This window comes from Anarrhichthys ocellatus, unplaced genomic scaffold (genome assembly GCF_004355925.1).
Source record: "Anarrhichthys ocellatus isolate YVR2014 unplaced genomic scaffold, GSC_Weel_1.0 scaffold104, whole genome shotgun sequence".
NCBI classification, from domain to species: domain Eukaryota; kingdom Metazoa; phylum Chordata; class Actinopteri; order Perciformes; family Anarhichadidae; genus Anarrhichthys; species Anarrhichthys ocellatus.
The window spans coordinates 764,815-776,878 of record NW_022280134.1 but is presented as its reverse complement, the minus strand read 5'-3'; the positions used below and the strand labels follow the sequence as shown (position 1 = coordinate 776,878).

The following is a 12,064-nucleotide window of genomic DNA, read 5'->3' as shown; positions in this document are numbered from 1 at the left end:
AGAGCCGTATACGGCGTCAGTGACTATTCTTCCTATAATTGAAGGCAGATGGGATCCCAATGTCACATAAATGGGCCATTTAGTGTTTCCTATTAACACACTTTAATACAAGCTTAATTATATTAAAATTATGAGTTAGTTAATGACAGAATGAATGGAAATGAAAGATAATTTATCAGTGAAAATATCCACTTTATATTTCATACACCTAACCCAGGGGTCGGCAACCTTTTCTATCCAAAGAGCCATTTTGTCCTATTTTCCACCAAATAAAATTCGTCTGGATCCGCAAAAGCTATTTGATATCAAAGCTTATAAAGTTTTGTATATGGTTATATTATATATACAAAAACTATAGTTTGTTGTATTTATGAAATTATAGAACAAGAATAAAGACAATTCTTGACATGTTATTGCTATTTTACCTGATATAACAATATCAAACTCTTATGAAGAGAGTTTCCTGCAGCAGTTGAGAAATCGCTCTTTTTCGCTCATCTCCAGCGTGACACTTCAGCAAATACTGTTTTTTGTTGTTTGCAAATTTCTTGCCTCATTTCAAGCATACAGGTAAACCAGCATAGTTGGCAGTGAAAGCAAATGAATACATCTGCACAGAATTAAACTCTCTATTTTGACATTTCTTTTTTTGGATTCATCCATTGATCGTTTACAGAGGGCGGGGGTCTGCAAATCATGATTACCATCACCACCTGCAGGGAAAGGCGCTTGACAGCGACATAATAGGATGCGACGCACATTTTAGTTCACAAAATATTAAAACATTTTTTATTTTCAGTGACACAGTATCGCCTCAAACTCCAAGATAAGAGTTCCCTTTGAAAGATTGTCCACTGTGCAAAAAAAAAAAAAGCTTTGAGGACGGACACAAAATGGAGGACCTTCCTGTTCTTATTAATGCTTATTTTGTTCTGCACAACTATTGTGAAATCCACATACATAAATTATAAAGGAACAAAAGCAGTAATTGCTCTCCAGTAGGACAGAGACTTCAGCCACCAGCAGAGCTACGAGTGAGAACAGACGACACCGAGGAAACGAGTGAGACGTGCGTTGACCACATTTATGGACCCATAATCTAGTAAACGTTTATGTGTAAGTGTTGATATTAAAGTAAATGTGGTGAGAGAGAGAAAGATAGAGCAAGAACCGCAGCGCTGTAACTAAGTCTGAAAAATAAAACCTCTAAAACTTTACAGGTCTGTTTGAGTTTATAGAGGAAGATTTTAGAGGAAGATCTTAAGTATCAAACACAACCTTTCATTCTTAAAGACTACTTTATTACTCCGTCATATTTTTTTTTAACTAATCAACCAATCTACTTCCTGTTTACACCGGCACCCACCCACATGCCCAGTGTACGTGAATAGTCACGTGATATTCGTTTTCAGCCGTTTTCGTCTGGACAGAGATCATCTCAAAAACGATGCTGAAACGCCGTGTAGTTTGTTTGTTAAAACGAAAACATAGTAGTGTGGATGTAGTCTCAGGGAGGCTGAAGAGCCGCATGCGGCTCACCGACCCCTGACCTAGGATGATTTAACTTGAAATGAATGCAACTCAAAATTCGGATGACTTTATTTGTTCTGTTCCATCATATACGGTAGCAGGTGGACTGGTGTTTACACGGTCAGTGGAAACTATGGAAGAGTTGTCACATTCGTGCAAATACTGCAGATCTGTCATTTTATCCACGGACATTATGAAATTCTCCACTTTCCACGGTTGTCTTCTTCGCTGAATTTTTTGGAAGATTGCAATAGCAACTTTTAGGTGCATGGCGCCAACTTCCGCACCAAAGTATGATGATATGATGATGTAGTTTTCATTAGTCTATAATACACTTTCCAATGTCCAATGAATAATAAAATATTATTCATATAACACAAATCATTCCAGTGCTCTGTCATGATTATAAACTGCACTCCTGCTCCGTCTCATGCACTATAGTTTTCATGTCTTCCTCTGTGAATTATATTTATTGCAATGCATAACAAAACAACAATATTCTATACCATTATCGATACCACAGGAAAGAATTGACACAACATTGAGGGCATCAAATCTGAGATCTTTATTAAAAGATAAACAGCAATGTGTGTGTGTGTGTGTGTGTGTGTGTGTGTGAGAACTCGCCGTTGGACAAGAGAGAGCAGAAAGGCAGCCCAGCTGGTACCTGTGTATCCATACTGTTGAAAATGAGTATTGAAACCGTTTCAAATATTCAGTAGCGACATGTATTGATACTACTGATCCCACTAGTATGCATGTTTATTCATTTCTACTCTTGCTCCTCTGATCTTAAGTCTGAATAAACGAGGACTGGACAGTGGCGATGGGACCCATCCATCATTTTTCATGCAGGTCCCCTTTTGCTAGCGCTGTCCAATCCTCCTCTCCTCTTCCCCCCCCCCCCCCCAACCCCAACCCCCCCCATCGTCTAGCCCTCTGATTGGTCCCCCAGGTTTATTTGCTTCAGAATACCTGTGCTTCTCTTGTACCACACACAACGAAACACCACAACAAAGATGGTGGATGGTAGAATATACAGTTACAGCATCACACATGAGGGGAGCAACATTGGTCCAGTTGTTTTTTTTAAAGAAAAAAAAGATTGTAGAAGTCCTCCCCAGCAGTTGGAACAGTTTATTCCGTCTCTGCCGTTCCCATTAAAACAACCCGACTGATGAAACCACGACACAGCCGGAGGTACGATACTACCTACTAAAGTGCAGTAAAGACATACTGCTGCGATTCCAGTAGTGCATTATATTCGGCTGGGAGCGCAGGGGAAACAGCTCATTTCTATAACAAGGCAAGTTTTCAATGGCTCGGAGCCCAGGGTCCACTGAACCCAGCTCGTTAGGCTTTAAAACACCACAGCGTGGCTACAGAGGACCCAGAGGCTCCCAGCAATCACTTAAAGGGAACCTCCTGGGTTGTTTTCAACCAGCTCGCCGTATGACAAACAGCATTGTATCATCTGCATATAAATATAATAATATACTAGTGATACTACGAGTGTTGTCACATCCAGAGTAGGGTTAATATTCATTCGTGGTTCCAAACCTTCAGCTTTTTGACTCTTTTAAGGGAATGTCTTCCTGCAACTCGGGCTTGACAAACATTGTTATTAATTGGAGTATCTGTTGTTACAATGTGTGTAAAATATCTACACAGTGAATACTGAGTTATTGTATTTTTATATTTTTAGTCAATTGATGAAGCTTTTGAGGTTAAGATTTTTGAAACTTTGGATAGAGCCAGGCTGTTTCCCCCTGCTTTCAGTCTGGAAGCTAAGCTAGGCTAATCGCCTTCTGGCTCCAGCTCGATACCAAGCAAACCGACATGAGATTGTCTGTGTTATCATCAATGTTGGTAATCTTTTGTAAGTCGTTGTATGGGCTGACTGATATTGCTTTATAACGAAGAAAACTTTTTGAATTATTTTCTATTACAATTATTTTCTATTTTTCCTTCCTGACACAGATTCCGATACCTGAATTTAAGTATCAATCAGATACCAGTGTGTTCAGAATTTTGCCAAATTGCTGAAATTTTACTAGCTCTGGCTAACTTTACATCGTCACTAGCACCTGCCCAATCACTACTGAGCATGTGCATGAAGCAAGACGGCTCACCCGTTGGCTATTTCCACCATCGATTTTGGACGCAGCGATTGTTTTTTTCCCCGGAGCTGATGGCGAGTGAGCAGTCTCGCTTCTCTCTCATCTCTGTTAAGAGTTGACGATGTGCCGTACAGGTCGGTCAGCGAGTGATGTGATGTGTTGTTGTTGTTCCGGTGTAGCGTAAACAAGCTTATAAATGATACGATAACGTGATATCGGATTGGTGCAGGGACTCGCCGATACCAAAGGCATTTCTGATACTGGTATTAATATCGTAGCAACTCTAGTTTGATTATGTGTATGAGCTGTGAGAAGTTCAATGAGTGGTTAAGCTGTTAAAAGGTTTAAGTTCAATAAATTTTAGAGTCCGTGGAGGCAAGACTTTCTTGTTCCCTATCTTAATGATCTTACTCATGTGCAGTTCTGACTCAACCTCAAGGTTCGGAGCCACTGGTGTGTCTGCTCTGTACTGTAGAGCTTATCAGTGGCTGCTGTGGGAGAAAAAACAACAACTTGAAGTTGTCGTAATGAGACACTATTTGACTGCTCAAAGGTTTCAAATTCTTTGTATGAAACTGGTCAAATTACATGACAGTGACTGGGAACAAAATTACATCGGCCGTAAGCAGCTTCAAACCCCGTAAAGTTACCTGGACAATGCCACCTCTGGAACGTCAACGAGGTCAAACCAGAATCAAAGTAATCGAGAGGAGAAGGGCTTCAAGCTCTCTCCTATGCTCTGAAAACAGTGGGAGGTTCACATCATAGTCACATAAATACAGTACTGTTCAGACGACTATCTGCCCTACAGAGAGGGGGGGGTTACAATATACACAGCAGAGGGAGGGACAACCACAAGATAGCCATATCTACTGTAGGTATTGAAAGACTATTCACTAACTATCCATTTTGGTAAGGATACAATATTACTATAATAGACACTGGAATCTTTCAGATTCTGCTGTTTGGTCACAACAGAGAAAATCAAGGCGGGAAACGACAGCTGCCAGACTGTCTTATTTCCCCCGCTCCATCCAGTGTGATGTCATCTTGTCTTATTAAAGGAATTACGGTGGGTAGGTTTTTTTTTTTTTTTTTTTTTGCGGCTGGGGGGGCATTAAAGGCAGTTGAACTGCCCCTGTTGTGCGTTCTTTATTCGGAGCTGGGTGGGTCAGGAGCACCTTTTTGGGCTGTTTTTGTTGCCATATGACTGCCCTCCGTTCAACCCCACCACACCCCCACACACTCTCCTCCTCCGGACCTCCTGCTTGTCACTTCCACAGCTGAGTGCTGAGGGTCTGGCCAGAAGCCGGCGGGGGAGCCGCGGGCCAGCCGGCCGCGGGGGCCCCTGACTGGCCACCACTCACAGCCATGCCTGACATCTGCTGAGTCATCTGAGTGAAAAAAGGGGGGGGGGGGGGGGAAGAGAGAGAGAGAGGGAAGTCACTGTTGAAATACATCAGAGCTGCAGAAGACAGCTATTCCCTCATCCAAGAGGGAAGGTGGAGGGGGACTCACCGACCTCTAGCTCAACTCCCTCGCTTTTTACCTTCGACTCCGCTCTTAAAGCACCCCCCCCCCCCCCCCCCCCCCCCCCTCCCCCCCTCCGGCCTTATCTATTATGAATGTTCTTGGGTGCAGCGCTTCTCGTTTATCTGGTCATCTGAGAGATGGTGGCTGAGTGCGTGCGATGGTATGTGTGTGTGGTTATGCATTGTGCAACGTGGAACCGAACGCTCGTTCATCAAGTCACCATTCCATGACGTCTCCCTGCGCAACACACACACAGACACACACACACATACACTTTGACTGTGTGTGTGTCTCAGTGGTGATTTATGATCTTTCATCAACCTCCCTGGATGTCAAGATGCTGACAACTAGTTTGAATGCTGATTGCAACCCAACCCCCCAGCCACCTGTCAATCACAAGGTAGCCCCGCCCTAAAGCATACACCTCTTTATGGTCTATTTGACTCTAAATGGACCATCATTTACTAAATGAACATCATGCTGTATTGAAGAAGACTTGAGACTAATAATCGAGACTATAAACTCATGTTTACTGAGGGAATAAATCAAGTGAGAGTAATTTTCTCATAGACTTCTATACAACCAGAGGAGTCGCCCCCTCATGGACATTAGAGAGAATGCAGGTTGAAGGTACTTCTGCATTGGCTGTACTTTATAGACCCAGAGTTTGCTGCCTGGTTATAAGTAGGCAACAGTTATCAGAACAATGCCAACATTCAGGCTTCCTTATGTGACTCAAATACTGCAAATATATTTGGTGACCCTAACAAAACCTCCCGCGACCCCTCCGTGGGTCCCGACCCATTCTTTGTGAATGCTTAATGTATACTATACTTTACTCCTACCGGCCATGTGTCACTCACAGCTGGTTCTACATTTTAAACTGACCACACCCCACTGCATCAAAGACTCCCTCCAAATGTTGGGTAATTCATCACACATCTCGTCATTTCTTTGTACTTGGGGATAAGAAAGTGACTTGACAGAATTTAAGAAAAAAATGATACAGTAACCTTGGTGACCAAACACATTGAATAGTTAATTGAATAGTTTTTCTTGTGATTTAAAGAGGCTGAAAGGGGGCGAGGTCATAGATGCACTGAAGAAAATAGCAGTAAATAGTGGAAGACCATATATTAAATGTTTGGACCAGGATAATGGAGGTGTGGAGGAAATGAGACACTTTTATGTGGGTTACTAGACTCACAGTAAACAGGGAAGTGTGCTTCATAAAAGATTAATGTGCAGAGAAACTGGAGAGGAATTACATTCAGCCAGATGTTAAAATGAGTTCATCAATTACGCACCACCTATCTGAGTGTTACCTGGCTCATGCTCCACTGTCCTTGCTGCATGCAGTACATGTTCTGCCCTTGGTTGGCTGGCATCCCGCCCTGCTGTTGCATGCCCACGTAGCCGCCGTTGGGCAGAGCCACGCTGGACATCACGGCCCCTCCGCCCATCATGGTGGCGGTGGTGGGTGGGACGGCTCCGGCCGCCCCTGGAGCGAAACCCTGCGGGGTGAACTGCATCTGAGGCTGGCCCACGTACATTCCTGCTGGTGCAAAGACAAAGACAAAGACACACACACACACACACACACACACACACACACACACACACACACATTAACTTTCCTACTACATGGCTTATTTTCAACTCAACATAACAGAGCTGTGTTGAAATAAATAAATAGTTTTCCAGAATCCAGTGTTGCTTTGATTCAGATATGTAGAAAAATAAGGAATTTAAAGAGTAAATAGTTCTTCTTTAAAATCCAAATATAAGAAATCTGAAACTTCCGCTAAAATGTTCAAAACACTTTAAAACACTAAGCATGGCCACTATAGCTACTAACTATGTCTTGTTATTGTACTTCATTGCCTGATGTGTTCGGGTGTGTTATACAGTTATAATCCTTAATAACTGCATTATAAAACAACCCAGTCTTCACACTATTTATCTTTTTTTTCCTGCAATGTATTCACATTCTGTAATTATCTATCTAAACAGTATTTTTCCTTCTTAGTGGCGGAGTCCACCATTCCCCGGGAGTGCGTCTGCTCTCTGCTCTGACTGCAGCTGGGACTGCTGCGCGAGTTACCTCCTGTGAGCTTTGGGGTGGCGGAGGGGCAGCACCCGCTGCTCGTTCACGACAGTAATTGTAGAACGGTAGCCCTTTAACGTCACAAAAGTCTCCAATAACACCAGAACAAGTCGCTAGATTTGTCACTAGTAGCTTTTGACAAAAAAAGTCACCATGAGGGTTTAGAAAGTCGCCAGATTTAGCGAGAAAGTCGCCAGGTTGCCAACACTGGCACCGGCTAAATATGTCCCCAGAGCAACACTGGACATAACAATGGTTCCGATCACATATTAAACCAAACAAAAATCCAATCTTCATAAAAACAAGTTGTACAAAAAATAATATATAAACAAGCATCTTAAAGATACTGCAGATGTAAAAACAAACGCATTTAACTTGCCAGAGCTGCTGTTCACTATTTAAAGACAAAGTGCATCCTCCTTTCTTTGTTAAAGAGTTTAATCTCACGGTTGTTCAGTACATCCGTGCATTTTAGTTCCAGTAAGAAGTCCTTCTCGATTCATGGACGCCAGTGAAGACGGTCGAGCCTCCCCAGTTGTATTTCTTGAATAGGTTTTAATGCGTTTGAGGCTGAAAATGTCCCCTCGACAGAGGCAGCAGATATTGGCATTGTCACCGCCCAACACGTCAGGCTAGCCCACTGACCAATCATGTACTTGTAGGCCAGCTAGCAGGCTCTGGCATGTCAAAGAATACAGCCAACATGTCAAACTAAAGATCTGATTGGTTGAACACTATGACAATCAACAATATCGTCCCCATTCACTTAAACTGCACATGGATGCACGTGTGACTCTGCAGGCCTCGGGCCCCTCTTCTTACCTAGAGACACAGAGGTGAAATCTGATTGGATAAAAGCTCTACTTAAAACAAACTGCACTGGAAGCAGAGCAACTGAGGAAGATGCTGTGCAATGAGAAAATAAGATAGTGGGAAAAATATTTTTATAAATTATAATACATGTAGTGTATTTAAGAAAAATTTTAAAATTATAAAATAGATATAACTTTGTGATTCTGTTTAGACCAGCAGAGAAGGCCTTGCGATGGCCCACCACTGGGGTTTGGCACCACTGTTAACCCTTGATGGGTCTAACTGAGGATCTGTGTTGTTAAAGTGAACTCCAACCGGGGCTTCAAATCAATCGGGACTAAAATATTAACGATTGTACCTTTAAAGTCACAACAACATTAGACCTAACTAAATGAGAATGTGGCCAGACTGGGCCCATTTTCACATCAAAAAGTAGAAACACTTTTATTACTGCCTCTAAAGATGAATCTGAATCCGCAGAATTCCGCATATTTCATAAAGAAACACCCATCAGCACCGCATGAGACCACTGTGGGAAAATAAGACACACATTTATCCGTGTTTTTTTTTTTTCTTTTACTGAGTGGGAAGACCTCAAGGAACAGAAATCTTATTTGAATGGACAAAATATCCTCTGATATGAGTCAGCTGTGTTGACTCCATGTACAAAATATCAAGAGACGTCCACCTGATGCTGAGATATGGCTTCTTGTAGAACAGTTCATATCTACAAGTTTAAAAATCCTCCACTGGTGCAGGTTCAAAGTGTAAATCAATAAAGGATACGCGGACTGTTTTGGAGGTTAATTAGCTGCACTTAGATCCACAAGCATTCTGCAGAGGCAGCCATGCTCATGCGCACACACACACACACACACACACACACACACACACACACACACACACACACACACGACGAAAGTCAGTGATTTAAGGCATTAGCCTGGCGAGGATCTCTTGGCTTTGATCTCCATCAGCATCTATTAGGACTCAAAAGAGGACAATAAGGCAGCAGAAAGCCCTTCATGCTGATTTCCATCCCTAATCCTCTACGCGTAAGTGTGATCATGCAGCGATACAATCGATGCTTACAAATCTGCTGCCTCCTTTCTTTCACCGTTCAGGAAATCGTGTACCGCCAACGCTTCCCCACACGCTCCCAGACATGCTCGGGTGGATGCACGTAGCACGCGTATGTAGAAACAGACGTCTGCAGTCGTCAGTGTTTACACATAATAGCTGTGAGACGAGCATGCATCTGCTCGTCTGTTTGTGCTGCTGCAGCGGTGGAGATCCCGGTAAGTGGACCTGCCTGCTTTTCAGCACGCTGACCCTTTCATCTGCCTTCCACTCTCCTCCATTTCAATGATGCATCTTTCCTCTGATGGATGTGTGAAAGTGTGCGTGTGTCTCTGTCTGTGTGTGCGTGCTCTTGTGCTTATATGACTATGTGCCCCCCCCCCCCCCCTTTATGAGACATGCTGTCTACATTTTACGACACAATTAAGTGGTCTGACCTGCCGGTCCTTCAATTCAAAATCCATGGTAGGTGTTGAGGATCCTCGCCTGGACAGCTAGCATTTATTAGGACCTGATATATCAAAGCTGGGGGGCAGGGCCCTCTAAGGGGTCACAAAGTGAACCTGAGGAGCCAAAGATAGGAAGGAAGAAAACATACCTATACCAGCTCTATAAATCTCAAGTTTTTACCTCTAATCTCTGCTTTTCTAAAAAAAAAAAAAAAAAAAACACCTTCATGGCCAGTTTTTATCTATTCAACCAAATACAAATCATTCTTTGGTTAAACTCCCAACAACTCATGTACACAATGCAACCTATAACCATGGGGGGAACAATAGTGGAATTTATTTTTCCAAATCAGAGTAGTAAAAAAAAGGTTTAGAACGAGTGTTCTATGTTTTCACTCTGCGTGTGTTTGTAAAGGTGCGGACAGCTGGAGTGTTTTAATAATAGCCACAATAGGTGTGGCTAGCTAGCTACATACAGACTTTGCGCAGGCTTAGTTTGACAACTCAGCCTCTGGAAGATCTCAAAACTCAGCCACCGCAACTCCACCCGATTCTGCTAGTTTTCCTCCAGTCTAGCTACTTTTGGCTTTTTTCTCTCTACATTTATGAAACGGAGACATAAAGCCTCGGGATAACATATAACTTTGCTCCAGTTGCAACATCTTCAACTCAAGCAAATACGCCTTTGAACCACCCAGGGCAGAAATTTGGCTTTCTTTTAACTTTATGTGGAATGGCGCTGCCTTTAAACCTTAAATGATTTGTTTGGCCACTTTGGGGGCGGCACAACAAGCTATACACACAAAAACGGACATTTTATCCTCGTATAAAGTTGATATGGCGAACATGGTAGCAACCAGACTTGTGTTGGTTGCCACAGACTCCTGAGGAAAATATCTGGCTAGTCGCTCACTTTGTCTGTCTTCTGTTTGGTGCAGATAGTATAGTGTAGTGGGTTTAACAGACCCTGTTTATGTTCAAAATAGCTGATAAGAGTGAACTAAAACAGTAAAGTTGAGTGCTGTAAAACCAAAAACGATGAGCTGAAAGACGCCAAAATGAAACAGGTAAGATGCTACCTGGTGTTGAGGCGGTTTGTCGCACACTGTAGCTGTACACAACAGTATGAAAGCTTTGGTTGAGCAGGTGAGATGCCAACAGTAGACGTTATTTTACCCAGAAGTCTTTGCATGTTGGGGTTATTTCCTGCAGTTGAACAGATTAAAGGAGCGCACGTTGAAATAGATTCAAATTAGTTTGGTGTGAACACATTCTAGCCCCACGGTTCCACGTAGATGCTGGATGAGACGATCCAGCTCAACTGACTGGATGCGGACGAGAAAGGGTTTAGTGAAAACGCTGCCTGTGTGTGTGAGTGTGTGTGAGTGTGTGTGTGTGTGTGTGTGTGTGTGTGTGTGTGTGTGTGCGTGTGTGCGCACGTGAGCGTGCGTCACCTTGCCCTGGAGCAGGCTGTTGCTGGCTCTGCGGCTGACTGGCCACTGAACTGCTGGCGTACAGAGACAGGATGGAGTCCTTAGATAGAAGCTTCTTCTTCTCCTCCGCCTTGGTGGTGGTGGTGGTGGAGGTGGAAGAGGAGGCGGAGGAGGAGGTGGAGGGGTCCGCCTGTGGAGGTGCTGTACCGGAGCAGGACTGTCAGTGAGACACAAGGGGGGGGCAGCATGAAATATGTACAGTTTCACCCAAACATATTCTGTAGAATATACTGTACTTGCTCTTGGTCACCTTACACATGGATAAATAACACAGTGTGTGCCAGTAGAAGGGCTGGGTCATTGTGCTGATCATTTTTTGGCACCAAAAAAAATACATCCCTGGCAGTGACCTGTCAATCACAGTCAGCCCGCCCTAAAGCATACTCCGCTTTATGGTCTATTTGACTCTAAACTGGAGAATAAGTTACTGAATGAACATCATGCTGTATTGAAGAAGAAAACTAGAGATTGAGACCATAAACTCATGTTTACAATGTTTACTGAGGGAATAAATCAAGAGAGAAGTGGAGTCATTTTCTCAAACTTGTGTACAATCAGACTTCTTTTTGCAACCGGAGGAGTCGACCCCCTTCTGGCTATTAGAGAGAATGCTAATGTCTTCAGAACTGGAGGTTGCCGCCTGGTGGGAACCATGCCGTAGCCGTGAGTTTGTAATACACTGCCACCTACACTTTGGGAGAATATTGAATTGCCACGAAAAGAAACCCACACGGAGAATAAAAGATCCAAACGTTGTCCGTGCGGAAAGCATAACCGAGATTTAACGCAGACAAACTGTGCACACAGAACGGGAGTGTATTAAACTCAGACATACTCTGTAAATCAGGGTGAGAAAAGATGAAACAAGACAGTAGAAGCAGGAAAGAGGAGAAGGGAAGACAAGAGGAAAAATAAAGGGTGAGGAGAGTAAGAGCTGAA

At 43.2% G+C, this 12,064-nt stretch overlaps 1 protein-coding gene across 3 annotated transcripts in view; it reads right to left on the bottom strand.

The window, feature by feature from the left end:
* Positions 1 to 2,071: 2,071 nt before the first annotated feature.
* LOC116399203 (stromal membrane-associated protein 1-like) overlaps positions 2,072 to 12,064 on the bottom strand; it is a 95,325-nt gene continuing 85,332 nt past the window's right edge. For 2 of the 3 annotated variants that reach the window (XM_031876169.1, XM_031876171.1), the window contains exons 8-10: positions 11,087 to 11,282; positions 6,509 to 6,741; positions 2,072 to 5,044 (exon numbers count right to left, since the gene is read on the bottom strand). In XM_031876169.1, coding sequence (XP_031732029.1) covers positions 4,922 to 5,044; positions 6,509 to 6,741; positions 11,087 to 11,282 — 552 coding nt within the window. In that variant the 3' untranslated portion in view covers positions 2,072 to 4,921. The remainder of the gene's footprint in view (positions 5,045 to 6,508; positions 6,742 to 11,086; positions 11,283 to 12,064) is intronic. The other variant, XM_031876170.1, reaches the window with a different exon arrangement.